The sequence below is a fragment of the Schistocerca gregaria genome, chromosome 9, assembly GCF_023897955.1.
Source record: "Schistocerca gregaria isolate iqSchGreg1 chromosome 9, iqSchGreg1.2, whole genome shotgun sequence".
Lineage (NCBI taxonomy): Eukaryota > Metazoa > Arthropoda > Insecta > Orthoptera > Acrididae > Schistocerca > Schistocerca gregaria.
In genome coordinates this window covers 174,929,071-174,952,452 of record NC_064928.1, presented here as the reverse complement: position 1 = coordinate 174,952,452, position 23,382 = coordinate 174,929,071, and the positions used below count along the sequence as shown (strand labels likewise).

The 23,382-nt window shown below is 41.1% G+C and overlaps 1 protein-coding gene across 1 annotated transcript in view; it reads right to left on the bottom strand.

The window, feature by feature from the left end:
- The window catches only part of LOC126291566 (nuclear RNA export factor 1-like), a 145,283-nt gene that overhangs the window by 30,855 nt on the left and 91,046 nt on the right, over positions 1–23,382 (bottom strand). The window contains exon 11 of the mRNA XM_049985089.1: positions 8,673–8,899. Within this exon, the coding sequence (XP_049841046.1) occupies positions 8,673–8,899 (227 nt within the window). The remainder of the gene's footprint in view (positions 1–8,672; positions 8,900–23,382) is intronic.

Sequence of the window (23,382 nt, the reverse complement as noted above, 5' to 3'; positions counted from 1 at the left end):
GGGGAGAAGTTGAGGATCTGATCTGGAGGAATGTGGATAGGGTGTCCTCACCTTTAATCCAGACAGCAAAGCTGTCAACAATGAATTCAGGTTTAGGATTCTGGGTTTTCAGGAAGGATTCCTCTAGGTGGCCCATGAATATGTTGGCATAGGATGGTGCCATGCAGGTGCCCATAGCCGTACCACAGATTTGTTTGTAGGTAACGCCTTCCTACAGGAATCCATTTAATTCATTGGAAAAATCCTGTTTTGTTTGTGTTGGAAGGACATGAGAAATTTTTTCCCTATGATACTAGTGACCCTAATCAAAGCTACACCTGTAATTTGTTCATCTTTTTCCACAAATATGGTGACACATTCGCTAACAAGTATAAGACACCTACTCAAGTGTTGTAGCGAGGTGCTGACTCAACTTCTCCAAATGGAGGGAGTATCGTCAAGGTTCTGATGACAGCTTTTTATATATTTTCATCTTCGAGCATTTTACATGCTACTGATGTTAATAGTTTGTAAAACTGAATAACGCATAATAATACATATAACTATATTAAAGAAAGCACTTAAATCATGTAGATTTTCATACGATAAACACAATTAATTTCTTTTGCAAAATTGAGAAATTCCTATATTACACAGAAAGCCTTCTTTCTTTTTAAGTCAGTTTTGTACAACATTTCTGAATGTTTTTAATGAGGTAGTGTGTGCTTCTGGTAGCAGTGCACTGAACGGTTTTACTCTATGGTACGTATAATTCTTTTTTTTTAGTCTTGCTTAGTCTTCTAAACAGTTGGTCAATCTTTTCTTTGTCACAAGTATTGTTACCCCCCCTCCCCCCATGAACCATGGACCTTGCCGTTGGTGGGGAGGCTTGCGTGCCTCAGCGATAGAGATGGCCGTACCGTAGGTGCAACCACAACGGAGGGGTATCTGTTGAGAGGCCAGACAAACATGTGGTTCCTGAAGAGGGGCAGCAGCCTTTTCAGTAGTTGCAGGGGCAACAGTCTGGATGATTGACTGATCTGGCCTTGCAACATTAACCAAAACGGCCTTGCTGTGCTGGTACTGCGAACGGCTGAAAGCAATGGGAAACTACAGCCGTAATTTTTCCCAAGGACATGTAGCTTTACTGTATGATTAAATGATGATGGCGTCCTAATGGGTAAAATATTCCGGAGGTAAAATAGTCCCCCATTCGGATCTCCGGGCGGGGACTACTCAGGAGGACGTCGTTATCAGGAGAAAGAAAACTGGCGTTCTACGGATCGGAGCGAGGAATGTCAGATCCCTTAATCGGGCAGGTAGGTTAGAAAATTTAAAAAAGGAAATGGATAGGTTAAAGTTAGATATAGTGGGAATAAGTGAAGTTCGGTGGCAGGAGGAACAAGACTTTTGGTCAGGTGAATACAGGATTATAAATACAAAACCAAATAGGGGTAATGCAGGAGTAGGTCTAATAATGAATAAAAAAAATAGGAGTGCGGGTAAGCTACTACAAACAGCATAGTGAACGCATTATTGTGGCCAAGATAGACACAAAGCCCATGCCTACTACAGTAGTACAAGTTTATATGCCAACTAGCTCTGCAGATGATGAAGAAATTGATGAAATGTATGATGAGATAAAAGAAATTATTCAGGTAGTGAAGGGAGACGAAAATTTAATAGTCATGGGTGACTGGAATTCGTCAGTAGGAAAAGGGAGAGAAGGAAACATAGTAGGTGATTATGGATTGGGGCTAAGAAATGAAAGAGGAAGCCGTCTGGTAGAATTTTGCACAGAGCATAACTTAATCATAGCTAACACTTGGTTCAAGAATCATAAAAGAAGGTTGTATACATGGAAGAATCCTGGAGATACTAAAAGGTATCAGATAGATTATATAATGGTAAGGCAGAGATTTAGGAATCAGGTTTTAAATTGTACGACATTTCCAGGGGCAGATGTGGACTCTGACCACAATCTATTGGTTATGACCTGTAGGTTAAAACTGAAGAAACTGCAAAAAGGTGGGAATTTAAAGACATGGGATCTGGATAAGCTGAAAGAACCAGAGGTTGTACAGAGTTTCAAGGAGAGCATAAGGGAACGACAGGAATGGGGGAAAGAAACACAGTAGAAGAAGAATGGGAAGCTCTGAGGGATGAAGTAGTGAAGGCAGCAGAGGATAAAGTAGGTAAAAAAGGCGAGGGCTGCTAGAAATCCTTGGGTAACAGAAGAAATATTGAATTTAATTGATGAAAGGAGAAAATATAAAAAATGCAGTAAATGAAGCAGGCAAAAAGGAATACAAACGTCTCAAAAATGAGATTGACAGGAAGTGAAAAATGGCTAAGCAGGGATGGCTAGAGGACAAATGTAAGGATGTAGAAGCTTATCTCACTAGGGGTAAGATAGATACTGCCTACAGGAAAATTAAAGAGACCTTTGGAGAGAAGAGAACCACGTGTATGAATATCAAGAGCTCAGATGGCAACCCAGTTCTAAGCAAAGAAGGGAAGGCAGAAAGGTGGAAGGATTATATAGAAGGTTTATACAAGGGCGATGTACTTGAGGACAATATTATGGAAATGGAAGAGGATGTAGATGAAGACGAAATGGGAGATAAGATACTGCGTGAAGAGTTTGACAGAGCACTGAAAGACCTAAGTCAAAACAAGGCTCCTGGAGTAGACAACATTCCATTAGAACTACTGACGGCCTTGGGAGAGCCAGTCATGACAAAACCCTACCATCTGGTGAGCAAGATGTATGAGACAGGCAAAATACCCTCAGACTTCAAGAAGAATATAATAATTCCAATCCCAAAGAAAGAAGGTGCTGACAGATGTGAAAATTGCTGAACTATCAGTTTAATAAGTCACAGCTGCAAAATACTAACGCGAATTCTTTACAGACGAACGGAAAAACTGGTAGATGCGGACCTCGGGGAGGATCAGTTTGGATTCCGTAGATATGTTGGAACACGTGAGGCAATACTGACCTTATGACTTATCTTAGAAGAAAGATTAAGAAAAGGCAAAACTACATTTCTAGCATTTGTAGACTTAGAGAAAGCTTTTGAGAATGTTGACTGGAATACTCTCTTTCAAATTCTGAAGGTGGCTGGGTTAAAATACAGGGAGCGAAAGGCCATTTACTATTTGTACAGAAACCAGATGGCAGTCATAAGAGTCGAGGGGCATGAAAGGGAAGCAGTGGTTGGGAAAGGAGTGAGACAGGGTTGTAGCCTCTCCCTGGTGTTATTCAATCTGTATATTGAGCAAGCAGTAAAGGAAACAAAAGAAAAATTTGGAGTAGGTATTAAAATTCATGGAGAAGAAGTAAAAACTTTGAGGTTCGCAGATGGCATTGTAATTCTGTCAGAGACGGCAAATGACTTGGAAGAGCAGTTGAACGGAATGGACAGTGTCTTGAAAGGAGGATATAAGATGAACATCAACAAAAGCAAAACGAGGATAATGGAATGTAGTCAAATTAAATCAGGTGATGCTGAGGGAATTAGATTAGGAAACGAGACACTTAAAGTAGTAAAGGAGTTTTGCTAATTAGGAAGTAAAATAACTGATGATGGTCGAAGTAGAGAGGATATAAAATGTAGACTGGCAATGGCAAGGAAAGCGTTTCTGAAGAAGAGAAATTTGTTAACATCGAATATAGATTTATGTATCAGGAAGTCGTTTCTGAAAGTATTTGTATGGAGTGTAGTCATGTATGGAAGTGAAACATGGACAATAAATAGTTTGGACAAGAAGAGAATAGAAGCTTTCAAAATGTGGTGCTACAGAAGAATGCTGAAGATAAGGTGGATATATCACATAACTAATGAGGAGGTATTGAACAGGATTGGGGAGAAGAGAAGTTTGTGGCACAACTTGACTAGGAGAAGGGATCGGTTGGTAGGACATGTTTTGAGGCATGAAGGGATCACAATTTTAGCATTGGAGGGCAGCGTGGAGGGTAAAAATCGTAGAGGGAGACCAAGAGATGAATACACTAAGCAGATTCAGAAGGATGTAGGTTGCAGTAGGTACTGGGAGATGAAGAGGCTTGCACAGGATAGAGTGGCATGGAGAGCTGCATCAAACCAGTCTCAGGACCGAAGACAACAACAACAACAACAACAACAACAACAACAACAACAACATGTATTGTTACAGTGAAATGAATGCCTTAATGTGTAGCTCTGTGTTCTCTTTTGTGTAAACCAGGCAACTAAGCACAAATAATGATGGGACTGTTATGACAACCAGCTTCTTTAAAAGTGGCCTATAAGATAAATTGTTTTTCAGGACACTCAATACACATCTGACAGCCTTTCTTTGTCACATAAAAACTCTCTCTGCAATAGGGGAGCTGCCCCAAAGCAGTATGAAGTATGTTATATGGCTATGAAAAAAATTTCGTAATATGACCTGCTTTCACTCACACGTTCCAAATCTAAGTATCAGGTATATGACTCTTGAAAATTTAGTACATACAGAATCTGTATGGAGTTTCCAGGTTAATTTGGAATTCAAGCTTACAGACAGAAGTTTAATTGACATACAATTGTTGTTGGTATTGCATAGATTAAAAATAACACTTTCAGTTTTATTCTGATTAACAGGTAATCCACTGTCCTTAAACCAGACACTACAAATTCTTTGGTTTGCTTTGTTCCTTTAGGTCCCCTATGTCATTTTTGATTACAATGAAAGAACACATTTACATGGCATGATACTTAGTATGTCATTAATATGGATTATAAACAACAAGGGTCCCAGTACAGAACCTTGAGACACGTGTCTTGAAATATTTGGGAATACAAAGCTCATACCATTAAAGTGTATCTTCTGCTTGCTATTGTCACGATAGAATTCTACAAGAGTGAGCTCTGCATCTCGAATGCCGTAGCACCTCAGTGCTTCTATGATGATACACAGTCATACACTTTGAGAAGACAGTGATTATCAACAAATAACCTGTCTCTTTTTTATGTACAGGGACAACTACTGTTATCTTTAAGCAGTCTGGAAAAGAACAACTCATAAAAAATCTAATTTATTAATAAACAAAGTGAGTCTAGTATAATGTCCACTATCTTTTCAATAACAAAATTTGACAGGCCATACAAGCATCGTGATATTGAATTGATAAATTCTGCTATAGATATTGTTACGTCAATGACAGCAATTTGTGCCTTCTTGAATGTTGCACATTTGTTGTGCAATATGAATATCTTTGTTTCTATAGATGTTTACCAATGCTTGATTTAAAGTTGCCATTCTGTTTTTCTGAGTGTTCTTTGTTACCAGAATTAATATGGAAATAAAGCATTAGGTACTCTTTTGACTGACACAACTGTGGAAGTAGACAATAACAACTCCATCTCGAAACATATTCCCCTCAAATGGCTCAAGCAATCTCATCACAGCATTTTTCAAGCAAAAATATCAGTGAAACAGCTAACAATGAGCCTATTGCTTCAAAGCCCTGGGATTCTATTTTAGGCAAAAGGATGCAGGTTCTGCAAATAACAAAGCAATGACAATTTTTCACCAAAATATAAAGGGACTTACAAGTGAAATAAATGAAATTATCTTCTCTTAGAGAATCCACAAGAGGTAAAGGTTGATGTATTATGTGTCAGTGAAGACCACAGGAAAGATGTTGAAATGTTGCAGCTTAATGGTTACTGTCTAGCAACACATTACTCCAGAACTATCTTTGAGAAAGGTGGTGGTGTAATTTACGTAAAAAAATAATATATCTTACAAAGCATTAGATTTAAAGAGTCGCTGCATGGAGAACATATTGAAATATGTGGAGTACAGATTACTATAAATGACTTGCCAGTTGCAGTGATAGTACTTTACAGGGCTCCTACAGGTAACATGATCCAAGAATTTAATAACTGCAGGTGATATGAATTTAAATTTTCTAAATGAGAGCAATAGTAATGTAGATTTAGAACATTTGATTGAGTCTTTTAATGTGATGCCAGTGGTGGATTTTCGAACCAGGGGTATTAATAACTGTCAAAATATGATTGACAAACCTATAAATAAGCCAAGAGTCAATGGTATCACACTATATGTCCAACCATGATGGTCAATGACTTACACTGACAGACATTAATCTGTACAGTGTGACAGTTCGTAGTGTTATTGGAAATCTTTTAGGGTGATGATTGATGAGAGCTTTAAAAATTTCAACTACAGCCTGCACGAGATAGATTGGAGCCCTGTTTACAGTGAAGCATGTCAATAACAAGTAAATGAATTAATGTCTTACTTTGAAGCTACCTTTCTTAAAAAAAAAAAAAAAGAGGGGGCCATGTAACCACTGACAGGAAGATCTGGCTCACTGCAGAAATACAAACATCTGGCAGAACAAAGAGGATGATGTACAATTCTCACAAAACTTGTTCGGCCCAAGAAACAGCAGCACTACAACTTAGCTGTAGCACTCTAAGGAAGGTAATAAATAAATCTAAGAATATGTGCATAAAAACTGAAAAATTAGAAAACAAAATAAAAACAATTTGAAATGTGATAAAAAGAGGGAAACTGGCAGAAAAACAGGGAACATGACACAAATAGAAATTAAAAAAGGTGACAATATTATAAAGAAATTTGAAATGGTTGCAGAAATATTGAACAAACATTTTTTGACAGCAGCAGAGAAGTGGATGAAGCACTGGTTCTTCTACAGAAAGTAATCAGCAACAGAACCCCACAGATATCCTTACCTTCTATTCAATAAATGATACTGAAAGAATAATTAAGTTATTAAAAAATAAATAGTCCATTGGTGCGGACAATATTTCTAAGGAATACTGAAATATATGAGTTCAGTCTTATGCAACATGTTCAATACACTTCTCCAAGGATTTGTCCTTGGACCACTAAAATTAGCTGTAGTGATATTTCTCATCATCTCAACTTCCACAAATTCCTCAACAATCTTTTGAAAAAGGGCAAATAATATGGTTTGGCTGTACTGTTTACTCATGGCTTCAGTAATACCTAAAGGACTAGAATCAGACTGTAAAGCTGATGACCCATTCAGAGAACCTGCCTCCTCTGAGTGGGAGACCTTAAATTGCAGTGTGCCACAACGATATTTTTTTTCATTAATGACCTCCCTCTCTGTTTCGATATAAAGAGTAAATTATCCTTTTTGCAGACAATACTTCAATTCTCACTGATGAATTGTCATGGGAACCATCTTGAACGAGATACGTACAGTTTAAAATTTTAAACTGGTTTTCTTCAAATGGTCTATCACTCAATGCAGATAAAACCCATTATAGGAGGTTTCATATGTCTCAAAGAAATCTTGAAAAATTAAGAAAAAGTTTAGAAATAAACCAATTTAAAAATCTGAAGATACAAAACTACTGGGTCCTTATAGAGACAGCAAATGTAACTGATCAACCCACATTCTTAATCTTTTTGAAAGACATAGCTCAGCAATATTTGCACTATGAATTACTGCTTCTGTGGCTGAAGTAGATACTATTAAAGCTTCCTCTTTTGGATTCTTTTATTCATTAATGTCAAAGGATAGTTAAAAAGAAAAAAGAAAAAAAAGTATCAAGTTATCAGGGTAATGAGTGATATTCACCATACAAGTTATTTATTTCGCAAAATGGTGATCCTTCACAGGTCCTCACAGTATATTTTTTCCTTGTTGACCTTTGTATGTAATAACTTTCCTTTGTACAAAGACAACAGTGAATGCCATGACTATAACACACAAAATAAAAACAGTTTGCACATTGAACTAAAAGTCTAAATCTGGCCCCTGAGGTATCACGGAATTGTTAATTTGGTAAAAGAGAGAAAAGTGTGTGTGTGTGTGTGTGTGTGTGTGTGTGTGTGTGTGTGTGTGTGTGTGTGTGCACGCGCGTGAGAGAGAGAGAGAGAGAGAGAGAGAGAGAGCGGTGGGTGGGTGGGTGGGTGGGTGGGTGGGTGGGTGGGTGGGTGGGTGGGTGGGTGGGTGGGTGGGGGGTGCGGCAGCGGCGGCATATACCATTTCCGAAGGATATATGAAATGATGTGTTTGGTTCAAATTTCTATGTGCATAGAATTTCTGAACTGATCCCCTGGAAACCGAAAAGGAAGGCAATATACAAGCAAAATAATGGATGTGTAACATTGTAACATTTGACAAAGCCACAGGCATTTTTTACAATGGAAATAAGTCAGTCACTCATTGATACAGGGTGAGAAGGAATCTGACATCATATCAAACCTGAGGGGCTGGTCTAATATAAGAAAATTGCTAATGTTTAAAATAATATTATCTTTAAACTTAGTGGTAGATCGAAACTGTGTGCTGGACTGGGATTCAAACCTGGAATATTTGTCTTTCGGTGACCAAATGCTCTCCTGACTGAGTTTCCCTGCCCGACTTATGACCCATCCCATAGCTTCGAGTCCCAGTCTGGTACACATAATCTGCTGTAGAGTGAAAATTCACTCTGGAAATATTATTCTGAATAATTCCCCACTGCCGCAAATAAACTCAGAGTGACCTGGTGTAGTGGTTAAGGCACTCAAACCCATGTCATTCTAATTTGTGGTTTCCATTGTCTTCCAAAGCTATTTCATTTATGTGAGAAAGGAAAAGAGAGAGAGAGAGAGAGAGAGAGAGAGAGAGAGAGAGAGACTGACTTTCCTTTTACCTTGCATTGGGAGTTGTAAATTGTGCATCCAAATATAAACTGCAAAGTGAGAAGTAAGCCTTCTCATGGTACAATCCACGGAGTTTCATTCGATCAGGGTCATCATAGAGGGTGAAAAAGTGCTCGATGAACTGGTCAGCAAATTCACCTGGGTCACCAGTACCATTCACAATGAAATTCGGCTTCCAGTAAGGCAGATGTGCTGTGGTGTGTAGGTAAGTCCCATCCTTAATACAAAATAAAACACATACAATTACAAATGTTACACTAACAACACATTTTGTTTACCACAAAATCACCCTGCATATAACAGATAAGGGAAAAACAGTTCAACAGCTTATCATAGTTTTGTGTATGCATGTGTGTATGTGTCAGATGACCAAACACAACATTAATACATGTGAGAATTCTTTGACGTTTTACACACATTACAATATGTAAACATGGAAACGCCACAGAACAATTAACAAGTTCTTGTTGTGAAAGAGATTGTGTGTCGCAATCTACAGATTGGAAATCGGTATGAATACATGTTTATAAATCTGAAAGCAGCTAGTGAAGAGGTGGGACATAAATTCTTGCATAACACCGAACAAAAACATCATGAGGAGGAACATCGAGCAATCACTTATCAACTAAAGGACCTCTTGCAGTTGCATTGTTGACAGAGGAATCAAGAAAACTGGCAAGGTGCACATTATGGATAACATGTACATAGTTTTGCTTCACAATTCTGACCTAAAATGTTGTACTTATTTTCACCTAACTACCACGAAAGAAACATTTCATTCTTTTGAACTCAAGTAGCAACTGGTGGGGAATGTCAAAGAAGAACTAAATAACTTTCTATCACATTTTACAGATCTGATTACTTGTGAGATTCAGAACTTGTAACTGACAATATTCCTCTCAAGCAACACTGATTTCCAACAGTCATTGTACAATCATCAAGTATCCTAACACACATCAATTGACAGTGTTGCTCCCACTCAAGCACTGGATATGCACAGATAGTACTTTCTACATTTGCAGTTCAGTATTTTGTCAACAGATTACAAAGAAGTGTTGATAAGCAAATGAGGAAAGAAACATAATATTTCACAATGTGAAATAAAAAAAAAAAAGCTTCTATATGAGAACAAAGTCTGACATCAAGCCCGAGTAGACAGTAAGCAGATGAAATTTTTCACATTCCCTAAGGGATGTGAGATGGTTGACAACTGAATGTGTATGAAAACAATGGTACATAAAAGTATCTGATGAACAAAGCACTAATCTAAATAGCACCAGATTGTTCTTAGCATGCTAGAGAACAGATTGCCAGGCAAAGTGCTACAGTATCAACCCCAGGGAAGCATTGATATAAAGACATGGTCCAATGTGTGAACAGTTTCTGTAGTCACAGAACACAAGATACCCAAACTGCTAATGGATGATGATGATGATGATGATGATGACAATGACGATAGAATACACACAGTGGGTTTAGAAAGAAATAAGAGCTGTCAGGTAGCATACACTTTTTTTCCTTTATTCAACGTAAATAAAGGAAACTTTAATGCATGTTTTGCTAGTCTGCATTTCATAAAACATGTAAGGTATACTTATAGTGGTTTAAATACAAGAAAAGTAATATTTTAAGCAATGGAATGAATTAATCTTATAACTGACATCTTATACTTTTTAAAAATATATAAGAATAAATTTATAAAAATACTTCACTATATTCAGGAAGTCATATTCATTCAGAGAGGATAAAATTTTTTTTAAGCTTTAAAAAGGTCATAAACACAGGCATAGACACAGAAGAGTCATTTTTCTTGTGCACTGGAAAAGGCTGTTCTGTGATAATTTAAGTCAATGAAGAACGGAAAGAAAGATTGAGGGTGTTGAAGATTGAAATTATCATTCCACTGGGGCTGTAAACCTTATGTCAAAATTAAAAATACATTGACATTGATGATAGGCCTGTTTCAGTTTATAACCACTGCCTAATGATTCTCACATCTACCTGGTGCATGCATGACATTTCTGCATTGACCACTTTTCAATTTTGCAAACATATGCATCAACAGATACGTTTGCAAGTGCTGTCAAGTAATGTCAAGAGCAAATGCATTGTTGTGGAAGTTCACTTACTGAATAGTCCTCACTACTTCAGGCATGTGGGAGGGTGGGTGAGTGAGTGAGAGGGCGGGTGGGCAGGGAGTAAGTAAGCGGCCTTATACAGTTTTATGTAAAACATTCCTGGTCCACAATATATGCCACCACTGGTGGCAAAACAGTTGACTTTTGATAAAATATTAATGAATGGGAAAAGCTGTTTTGTTGTATTTTATTTTATTTTATTTGAAAGATGATAATATTCTGATAGGAATGGTACCTTCAGTAGTGAAATATCAGACAATTTCAATGTTTTATATTTTTCCTATTAACACTAGTACACAGCATTACAGTGTCTGGAAAGGAGAACTTTCACTTTTCAGTGTAACAGGATTTATAAACAATGTTTGCTTTTTAACTTCTTTGTCTAATTTCTTAATTGCAATTGCTTTCTATTTTCATCAGCTCAAAAGTACCAAACAGAAAAATTCTGAGAATTTAACAGAAATTATGTAGGATACTACATATTTTGAGAAAGAGAAAATGCCAAATTGCTTCTGGAATTTCTGTTTTTTAAAATCAACTCTTGAATTTGGTGCCTCTCATAGATGTGATCCACAGCTGCTGACTCTGATACCGTAAAGGATTCTACCCTCAAGTTGACATCAGTAATGTAGTATAAGCCCAAAATGGCTGAGACCAAAGTGTGGATACACTGACATTCTCATCATATATGTTGAATATATTTATCTAAAAACAAAGATGATGTGACTTACCAAACAAAAGCGCTGGCAGGTTGATAGACACCCAATCCCGGAAGCGGAAAGACTTACCTTAGGGGGAAAAAAGGACAGGTTACACTCGCGTGCACACACACACATATCCATCCGCACATGCACAGACACAAGCAGACATTTGTAAAGGTGAAGAGTTTGGGCAGAGATGTCAGTCGAGGCGAAAGTACAGAGTCAAAGATGTTGTTGAAAGACAGGTGAGGTATGAGCGGGGGCAACTTGAAATTAGCGGAGGTTGAGGCCTGGTGGATAACGAGAAGAGAGGATATATTGAAGGGCAAGTTCCCATCTCCGGAGTTCGGATAGGTTGGTGTTGGTGGGAAGTATCCAGATAACCCGGACGGTGTAACACTGTGCCAAGATGTGCTCGCCGTGCACCAAGGCATGTTTAGCCACAGGGTGATCATCATTACCAACAAACGCTGTCTGCCTGTGTCCATTCATGCGAATGAACAGTTTGTTGCTGGTCATTCCCACATAGAAAGCTTCACAGTGTAGGCAGGTCAGTTGGTAAATCATGTGGGTGCTTTCACACGTGGCTCTGCCTTTGATCGTGTACACCTTCCGGGTTACAGGACTGGAGTAGGTGGTGGTGGGAGGGTGCATAGGACAGGTTTTACACCAGGGGCAGTTATACGGGTAGGAGCCAGAGGGTAGGGAAGGTGGTTTGGGGATTTCTTAGGGATGAACCAAGAGGTTATGAAGGTTAGGTGGACGGCGGAAAGATACTCTTGGTGGAGTGGGGAGGATTTCATGAAGGATGGATCTCATTTCGGGGCAGGATTTTAGGAAGTCGTATCCCTGCTGGAGAGCCACATTCAGAGTCTCATCCAGTCCCGGAAAGTATCCTGTCAGAAGTGGGGCACTTTTGGGGTTCTTCTGTGGGTGGTTCTGGGTTTGAAGGGATGAGGAAGTGGCTCTGGTTATTTGCTTTTGTACAGGTCGGGAGGGTAGTTGCGGGATGCGAAATCTGTTTTCAGGTTGTTGGTGTAATGGTTCAGGGATTCCGGACTGGAGCAGATTCGTTTACCACAAAGACCTAGGCTGTAGGGAAGCAACCGTTTGATGTGGAATGGGTGGCAGCTGTCAAAATGGAGGTACTGTTGCTGGTTGGTGGGTTTGATGTGGACGGACGTGTGAAGCTGGCCATTGGACGGATGGAGGTCAATGTCAAGGAAAGTGGCATGGGATTTGGAGTAGGACCAGGTGAATCTGATGGAACCAAAGGAGTTGAGGTTGGAGAGGAAATTCTGGAGTTGTTCTTCAGTGTGAGTCCAGATCATGAAGATAGTCATCAATAAATCTGTACCAAACTTTGGGTTGGCAGGCCTCGGTAACCAAGAAGGCTTCCTCTAAGCGACCCATGAATAGGTTGGCATACGAGGGGGCCATCCTGGTACCCATGGATGTTCCCTTTAATTGATGGTATGTCTGGCCCTCAAAAATGAAGAAGTTGTGGGTCAGGATGAAGCTGGCTAAGGTAATGAGGAAAGAGGTTTTAGGTAGGGTGGCAGGTGATCGGCGTGAAAGGAAGTGCTCCATCGCAGCGAGGCCCTAGACGTGCGGGATATTTGTGTACAGGGAAGTAGCATCAATGGTTACAAGGATGGATTCCGGGGGTAACAGATTGGGTAAGGATTCCAGGCATTCGAGAAAGTGGTTGGTGTCTTCAATGACGGATGGGAGACTGCATGTAATGGGTTGAAGGTGTTGATCTACGTAGGCAGAGATACGTTTTGTGGGGGCTTGTTAACCAGCTACAATGGGGGACGGGGGGGGGATTGGGTTTGTGAATTTTAGGTAGAAGGTAGGGGTGTGGGGTGTCGGTGGGGTCAGGAGGTTGATGGATTCAGCTGAAAGGTTTTGTAGGGGGCCTAAGGTTCTGAGGATTCCTTGAAGCTCCGCCTGGACATCAGGAATGGGGTTACCTTTGCAAACTTTGTATGTAGTGTTGTCTGAAAACTGACGCAGTCCCTCAGCCACATATTCCCGACGATCAAGTACCACGGTTGTGGAACCCTTGTCAGCCGGAAGAATGACGATGGATCGATCAGCCTTCAGATCACGGATAGCCTGGGCTTCAGCAGTGGTGATGTTGGGAGTAGGATTAAGGTTTTTTAAGAAGGATTGAGAGGCAAGGCTGGAAGTCAGAAATTACTGGAAGGTTTGGAGAGGGTGATTTTGAGGAAGAGGAGGTGGGCCCCGCTGTGATGGAGGACGGAACTGTTCAATTTGGATAGTGTCTTGGGGAGTTGGATCATTAGGAGTAGGATTAGGATAATTTTTCTTTGTGGCAATGTGATATTTCCAGCAGAGAGTACAAGGGTACGACAGTGTGAAAGCATCCATGTGATTTACCAACTGACCTGCCTACACTGTGAAGCTTTCTATGTGGGAATGACCAGCAACAAACTGTCCATTCACATGAATGGACACAGGCAGACAGTGTTTGTTGGTAATGAGGATCACCCTGTGGCTAAACGTGCCTTGGTGCACGGCCAGCACATCTGGGCACAGTGTTACACCATCCGGGTTATCTGGATACTTCCCACTAACACCAACCTGTCAGAACTCCGGAGATGGGAACTTGCCCTACAGTATATCCTCTCTTCTCATTATCCGCCAGGCCTCAACCTCCGCTAATTTCAAGTTGCCGCCGCTCATACCTCACCTGTCTTCCAACAACATCTTTGACTCTGTACTTTCGCCTCGACTGTCATCTCTGCCCAAATTCTTTGCCTTTACAAATGTCTGCTTGTGTCTGTATATGTGCGGATGGATACGTGTGTGTGTGTGTGTGTGTGTGTGTGTGTGTGTGTGTGTGTGTGTGTGTGCGTGTGTGTGTGTGCGTGTGTGTGTGTGCGTGTGTGCGTGTGCGCGAGTGTATACCTGTCCTTTTTTCCCCCTAAGGTAAGTCTTTCCGCTCCGGTGATTGGAATGACTCCTTACCCTCTCCCTTAAAACCCACATCCTTTTGTCTTTCCCTCTCCTTCCCTCTTTCCTGATGAAGCAACTGTTGGTTGCGAAAGCTTGAATTTTGTGTGTATGTTTGTGTCTGTTTGTGTGTCTATCAACCTGCCAGCGCTTTTGTTTGGTAAGTCACATCATCTTTGTTTTTAGATATATTTTTCCCACGTGGAATGTTTCCCTCTATTATATTCATATAATTAATCTCGAATATATTTATCTGTTGATATATTTTTAATATAAATGTGAAAGCTTTACAAATTAATCAGTTTGTGTATAACAAGAACTAAACACCCCAGAATATATAATAACCACCAAATAATTACAACACAATGGAGTAAAAAAAATAAAAAAGAACTGCCAATATCAATTTACGTACCTTTACATGTCCCCTAAATTAACAGTGACACAAATTATGAAGTCTAAATGTCCTATCACTCTTCCACTTACTTCAAAAGGCCACCGGTTCTCATACCTGTTTCATGTCTGTCATTGCCAAATGGTTTCCTGGAAGCATTGGGTAACATTTCTTCAGAAGGCAGATGTTCAACATTAACAACACCTGACTCAACATTCCATACAGAAGACTTCCTATTGCTTCTTGACACAGTAGTTCGATATCACCTGATTCGGCTGCTACGAAGTTCAAACCAAGTTCAAGTGGTGTTGACACCGGCTTGGCTTCACTCATTCCAAATTTCTCCGGAACAATTTTTTCCTAGGATTTCTGGGAGATCCAAATTTGTTCCTTTATCACAATCCTATTTAATTTCCATGCCTAGGCATTGGCAAACCTGTCCTAAATCTTTTACCTCAAAAAAACTCTTCAAGGAACTTTTGAACTGATTCGAGAAACTTCTGTCATTAGAGAATAACAACATTTTGCCGACATATAAAGCTACGATGACTAGTTTGGTGCCATCTCTGTGAAAATATATATATGGATCAGTGTTTGATCTATTCAATTTCAGTTTTCTTAATACCTCATCAATTTTTTGATTCCAATTTCTACCAGCCTGTTTGAGTCCATAAACAGCTTTCTTCAGCCTCCAGGAGTTACAAAATTTTCTGGTGGAATGACATAAATTTCTTCATTCAAGTCTCCATAGAGATAAGCAGTAGTCATGGCAACATAGTCAATCTTCAGGGTCACTTGAGCTGTCATAGACAAGAGATATCTAACGGATGTATGCCTGACCACTCGTGTGAAGATTTCCTGATAATCAACATCCGGAACTTGAGTGCATCGTTTTACAATTAGACATGCCCTAACTGTTTCTGGTGTACTGCTACTCCCAGGTTTTATTTTTAATACTCACTTCGTCGTGAGTGGTTTGTGTCCCCTGGGCAGGTCTACTTCTTCAAATGTGTTATTACGAACTATGGATGGAAATTCATTCTTCATTGCTTTTTTGTATTCTTCATCATTTGCCCCTTTCAAAGCTTCTTTGATATCAATGTCCTCACATGGAAGTCCTTGTTTCAAATGGTAAGTAACATGATTGGGCCATGTCTTGGGTTTTGGTTCTCTGTTTGACCTTCGAGGTGTAACCTCTTGAACTATGTTTCGATTCTCATGACCCTTGTCTTGAGCTTCAGTTTCTACTGAATCACTGTCAAAGGCATAAAAGGGTTCATTATCACTGTCTTCTGATCTAATTTCTTCTTCAGTTTGTGAAGTACTGTTGTCCTGAAGAACTGCTTCTTGTTCCAATCCCAAGATAATGTTCCTCTGTCTTCAAACTAGAAAAACTTCCATCCTCCAGCAATTTTACATCCCTGCTGACAATTATCTGGACAGTCTCCATATTGATGAATCAATAGCTTTTGCTTGCCTGACAGTAGCCTACAAATGTCGACTTCTGCAACTTCCCACTTCTTGCATTGGGGTTTTGGAATGTGAACCATTGCACTGCAGCCAAAAATTCTCAGATGTGATAAAAAAGGCTTTCTTCCTATGCCAAAGTTCATTTGGCGTCTTATCTCTGAGTGTGGTGGATGGTAAACGATTTGATAGGTACGCAGCTGTAGACATAGCTTCAACCCAATACTCATTTGGTAGGTTAGCATCAAACATCGTAGTATGAGCCTTTTCAGCCAATGTTCTATTAGCCTTGGCAACACCATTTTCCTGTGGATTATAACATACTGTAAGTTGGGGGATGATATCCTTAGAAGCCATAAATCCTTTTAGCTCATCATTGACATATTTCTCCCTGCCTGGTCTTCCATCATGGCTTTGGGGTTTACAAATATCTGTGTTCCCTCAGATGTTTTCTTCAACAAATAAACAAACTTGAATCTTGAAAAATCATCAATAAATAAGAGAAAATAATGATTTTATAAATTATGAAGTGCAGCAATCAGTCGTCCTTTTTGGATTTTATTATGCAAATCCAGATTTCAGCTAGTAGTTAGCCATTCTCAATGTGCTATTTTTTATTGTCAATGTATATAAGTCCCTGTTGTTCGGGCGTCAGTCACAGTTCTTTGAAATAATGATTTCCACTAATAGATTGTCTCCATTTGCCCACACAAATCAGAATGTATTAAGTCTAAGTCATGTTAATATACCTTTTGCTCGGTCTGAATGGGAGACGTGACTATTTTCGCATAAGGCACAACTCACAGGGATCCTTCACTATGATATCTCCATTTAGTCCTGCCGAAACCTTTGACAACGTAGCATACTTTTACAATTCATATGTCCTAGCCTGCGATGCCATAAGAATCGCGTATCTTTTGTATAGTAGCACTGTTTCACTTTACATGTATTTAAACAATAGATGCCACTCTTAGGCATTTGGTTCACCTTCTGCAGTGTAGATGAACCCCATTTTTTTTGTCAAAAGGCATTTAGTTCACCTTCTGCAGTGTAGATGAACCCAATTTTTTTTTGTTAAAAGGCATTTGGTTCACCTTCTGCAATGTAGATGAACCCAATTGTTTTGTTAAAAGTCACTTTATGCCCTTTGCTTACAATTTTACTAATTGAGAGCAAATTTACAGCTGTGTTTGGGATATGAATGACATCAGATGCTTCTTCTTGTACTGTTTTATCACCAGTATAGGAGGTCAGATCAACACTTCATAGTCTCTGTTACTAAGCCATCACCTCCCATGCTTGTCACTTAACTATTACATGGCTCGACAATATGGAGCTTCTTTCCATCATTAGTGATGTGAGTCGAGACACAGGCATCTAAATACCCCATATTCTTTCTGTGAGACTGTTTAACACCAGTAGCAAGAAAAGTTTTCTTTTGTTGTGTTTGTTTCATACATACATATGCATCACCGTTATTTTCTGACGAGCTTACTCCTTAGTGAGCTTACTCCTTAGAGTGCACGGTGGATACTACTCCTCCAGCAGGTGTCATAGGCTTTCTCCAAATCGAAAAACTCTGCCACAGTCTGGGATTTCCGAAGAAAACTATTCACGATATGGGTGAACAAAGTGAGGTGAGGGTCAACAACAGAACAGAGTGTTTGAAATCCACACTGTGCAGTTGTTAGTAAATTGCGAGACTCTAGCCACTGTAATAGCTGGGTATGAATCATACATTCCATCACCTTGCAAACACAGCTGATGCGAGAAATGGGGCGATAGCTGGAAGGAAGGTGTTTGTCCTTACTGGGCTTAGGCATGGGTATGGCACTGGCTTCACATCAGCATCTGGGAAATGTGTCCCCTGCCCAGATTCAGTTGCACGTATGAAGCAGAAAGTGATTGCCCACAAGAGAAAGGTGCTGCAACATCTGAAAGTGAACATCATCTGGCCCTGGGGTGGAGGATCGGGATGAAGTGACAGCGCGATCTAGTTCCCTCATAGTAAAGGTGGCATTGTAGCACTCACGATTCTGAGAAGGGAAGGGTATTCCCTGAGCCTCCTCTGCTTGTTTCCGATGTAGGAATGCAGGGTGATAGTGAGAGGAGCTCTAAATCTCCACAAAATGGCAGCACAGGGTGTCCGAGATAGCAATAGCATCCACGATGATATCGTCTGCTACTGTCAGGCTGTCCGCAGCTCGTGGTCTCGCGGTAGCGTTCTCGCTTCCCGAGCACGGGGTCCCGGGTTCGATTCCCGGCGGGGTCAGGGATTTTTCACCTGCCTCGTGATGACTGGGTGTTTGTGTCGTCTTCATCATCATCATCAATCATCCCCATTACGGTCGGAGGAAGGCAATGGCAAACCACCTCCACTAGGACCTTGCCTAGTATGGCGGCGCGGGTCTCCCGCGTCGCTCCCCTACGCTCGGTAAACGGAGTATGGGACTCATCATCATCACTGTCAGGCTGTAAATTGGGATATGCATCCTGATTCCAGAGAGCCATCGGAGGTTGGCCCACACGACAGAAGAGGGATTGGAACTGTTAAAAGAACTAGTGAATGAAATCAAGCCAGCTTTTTTGCTATCTGAAGAATGCAATGATACTGTGCATGCAACTGTTTATAATGAATGGAGCTTGCCATCATAGGATGACGGTAAATATGCTGGGAGCATGTCTCCGTGCACAAATTGTGTCATGGTATGCCTCAGTCCACAAAGGGACCAGAACATGGTGTGGTAAAGAGGAAGCACAAGGAATGGAACATTGTGCGGCGGTAAGGATATCATTCGTAAGATATTCTACCTGGTCATCACGATTGGGGAAATGTTCGTCAAAAGTTGCCAGGGAGGAGTAAAGCCTCCAGTTGCCCTTAGTAAGCTGCCATTTGGGTGTGCATGTAGGGGGGATAGGTGTCAGCAAAAGATAGCACAAGGGAAATGGTTGCTCAAGTATGTGCCAGAGAGAACGGACCACTCAAGACAACGGGCAAAGTGGGCACTGCAGAAGGATATGTCCAAATGGAAACAGGTGTGCCTGGAGTCCGAAAGGAATATGGGAGCTTCTGTGTTAAGGCAGAAGAGAAGGTCAGCCAAGAGCGCACCTCTCGGACAGGTATTGGGAGAACCTCAAATGGGATACTGCGCATTAAAATAACCGAGCAGCAAAACGGGGTGAGGTAGTTGCCCAATAAGCTGGAGGAAGTCTGCTCTGCTGACACTGAATGACGGAGGGATGTATATGGTACAAAGGGAAAATGCCAAGTGAGGAAGGAAAAGACAAACTGCAACAGCTTGAAGGCGGGTTGCCAGGGAGATGGATTGACTATGAATGTCATCCCGTATGAGCAGCATAACTCCCATATGACAGAGTGCAATCCTTGGAGGGAAGGTCAAAACAGACCGGGAAGAAATGTGGGTGCTCAAAGTGATTGTGAGGACGCAATTTTGTTACCTAAAGGCAGAGAACAAATGGATGCTGCAATTCTAAGAGCAGCCGTAAATCCTCTTTGTTAGATTTAAGACCGCAAATGTTCCATTGGAGGAATGTAATGACAAGGAAAAAATGAAGGGTGACACCTCGGCAGTTTCCGAGTGCCAGCCTTTGAAGACTCACTGCTACAGGGCACAGAGGATCCTGCTCCATGAGGTCTACAGAAGTGTTTGACATTCTTCTGTCACCTGTGGAGTCCAGCTCTGGCGACACGGAGACTGCCTGAGAGCAGGTATCACGCAGTGACACCACCGAAGAGGATCTTCGAGTTGGCAAGGAGGAGACCATTTGCCTTTGTTCGACTTCTTTGCGCTTTTCCTGTTGGCAGAAGTAGACTCAGATGTTGTTGGCTCGAGGGACATAGGAAGTCTTCATGTGAGCATTCCTTCTGTTCTTTCCGGCCTGCCAGTTGTGTAGCTGGTGACTTCACCCTATGAGGTGACAGTTTGGTAGCATGTTGCACAGTTGGAGGAGGAGATGGGAACGCTACCACGATACTGGGTGAATTCACGAAAACAGTGCTAAATTTGATGTCACATGTCTGTGTGGCCATATTCTTCGTGGAGCAACATGTAGCAAGAACATTACTGTAGGTGCCAGATAGTAGAGTGCAGCATATGCGACTAGCCGACAACCTGCGAGCAACCTGGTAAGGTACTTCTTCCTGCACCTGGATCTACTGGACAGTCCGTTCATTGAGATACACAACACAATAGCAGGAGGAGGCGGCACGATTGCCGCTGCAGTTGATGCAGTGGGGAGGAGAAGGCAGGCAATCGCCCTCTGTACTACAGGTCACACATTTGGCTGGGTATTGACAGGACTCCCGACACTGGTAGCAGCGCATCGGGTTCAGAATACACGGTCTGACTGTGATAACTTCATAACCTTCTTTCATCTTTAACAGAAGAATATTTCTATCAAAAGTGGGAAAGAGAGTGCACGTGAGAACTAAAGAGACACCTACTTTTTTTCATCACCTGATGGACTGCCATGACACACTGATCATAGAGGTACATTTGGTTTTCTGCCTTGGTCAGACCATCGAGCAGACTCGTGTAAATAACAAGTGAAGAATTTAGCATTTGATGGGCCTTGGCATGAACATGATAGCCGTGGGGGAGCGAAGCTGCAAGCAGTTGTTATGCTTGAGAATCAGAAATACCCTCCAACAGCAAAGTTCCATTGCATAAACGAGAGCAGGATTTCACAGTGCCAGCAGTTGCACCAACATCTCTCTGAATAATAAACTGATTTACCACTACGACGAACTGACCGTCTTCAGTACGTGAAACCACAAGGAACCACGGTGCAGCTGGGAGGAACTTCGAATCATTAGCCTCATTCCGTTTACGTTTCATAGCAGTTGATTGTCAAGATGATTGGCTCTCTGTGAGAAAATCCCCCACAACTGCCAGCATCTCCGATGGTGTGCTTCTTCCAACTCGCGACCCCCTTCAGAAGGGGGACCTGAATACCTGACAGAGGGACCAATCGGCAATTTCAGAACATAGCAGCTCAGGCAATGTAAGTGCAAATCCTATTTGTTGACCCTGGGCTGGGAATTACGCATTTCCAGTCACCTGTTACACGCCACACGCAGGAACACACAGGGAAGGAGGAGGAAAACAGGAACCTCAATCGTCGAAGTGGAGGAAGGATAGGAGAAGATGAACGAAGAAAGAAAAAACAAACAAAAAACAATGGAGAATATTCTGATACTGACTACTGAAAATGTAGAATAATTTCCAAAAACAGCTCAGACTTTTTCCGCAAGGGAAGGGGAAAGAACAGCAAGAGGATAGACAAGCAGCATGGAAGAGAAAAACTCACCAAAGAGTGATGAGCTTCCAGGGGGGAATGTAGAACAGTTGTTGTAGCTTAGCTTGTAAATCAGTAGACTGGTTTCACATGTAGCCCTGCCTTTGATGGGACAGGTGATGCTTGTGGCCACATTGCCGTAGATGGTGGTAGGAGAATGTATGGGACAGGTCTTGCACCTCGGTCTATTACAGGGATATGACCCACAAGGCACAAGGAGCTAGAAGCAGGGGTTATGTAGGGATGTACGAGCCTATTGTGTAGGTTTGGTGAGCAGCAGAATACCACATTGAGAGGGCTGAGAAGGACTGTGTGCAGGATATTCCTCTTTTCAGGGCACAATGAGAGGTAGTAAAAAATCTGGTAGAGAATGTAATTCAGTTGCTCCAGTCCTAAGCGGTACTGAGTAACAAGAGGAATGCTCCTCTGTGGCTAGACAGTGGGACATTGGGAGGTGGTGGGTGACTGGAAAGATAAGGCACGGGAGATCTGTTTTTGAATGAGGTTAATTCTCTTGAGCAGGCTGATTTTATGCAACCTTCAGACTGTTCTGAGGAGGTTAGGCGAGAAGCCTGCAGTATGTCGGCAGAAGCAGATTCGCCTAAGAGGCTGAGAGGGCTGCTTTGGATTCACACTCTGGGTGGACCTTGATATCATTCACTTACCCATGGAATAGGGCAATGCTGTAACTGTGTTGGACAAGCAGGATTATGTTCAAAGCTGGCAGTGTTTATTATCTGACCCAGTGCATTCCAAACTAAGTGCTGACCAAACAAAAAGTATCAAGAGGTCACTAACAAACTCGTGAAGAAAAATTCCTTATCACAAGAGACTATAAACAATAGATCAGTGTGTACAATAACTTAGGAATTCAGCTCTCTCTCTCTCTCTCTCTCTCTCTCTCTCTCCACCCATGTTCCTCTGTTTGATTTACTATGGATAATGGAGGTCAGGTTTTGTGTAGAATTAACTAGTCTATTCTGGCAAGTGTTACTCTTTATACTATGATTCTATGAGTAGACAAAATGTGGGCTTGCCAAAGACAGTGATCATGTGTGTGAGAGCTGCATTTGTATGAATTTTGTGTGTGTGTGTGTGTGTGTGTGTGTGTGTGTGTGTGTGTGTGTGTGTGTGTGTGTGTTTTATTATTGTGGTTTTTGTTGAGCATTTTCAAACTACATAGGGTCTAAATTTCCTCTCTCTAGTTGCACTCATGCACTGAAAATGAAGGATGTTCATGTTTCAAATAATCTAGGAGAAAATCAAGTGTCTGACTGAGCTGTGTTTCACAAACTTCAGTGCAAGATCACTGCTGTCAATCCAGTAAATGTATCCCACAAAAAAGTTTTATTTATGTGCATCATTATTTGGCTTGGCAACAATACTTGTATCACCCCCCCCCCCCTTTCCCAAAAAAAATGTGAAACTGCCTACTAATTCAAACAAAACTGGAAATCATTAACAGTGGAAGAATAGTAATGGGCTCAGAATAACATGAAAAGGGGGGGAGGGGAGGGGGGGAGGTGCACACATAAGAGCTTTATTAATACCTCCTCCAAAGCATTGAACATATTCACATTCTCCCACTATTTGGTTCTGTCTCTGTAGCAATGTGTTAGCTGCATCAATTTGAATCAGGTAATGGCATTTGCATTTCTATCTATATCCACTAAAGTAACTCCAAAAAACAAAATAAATAAGA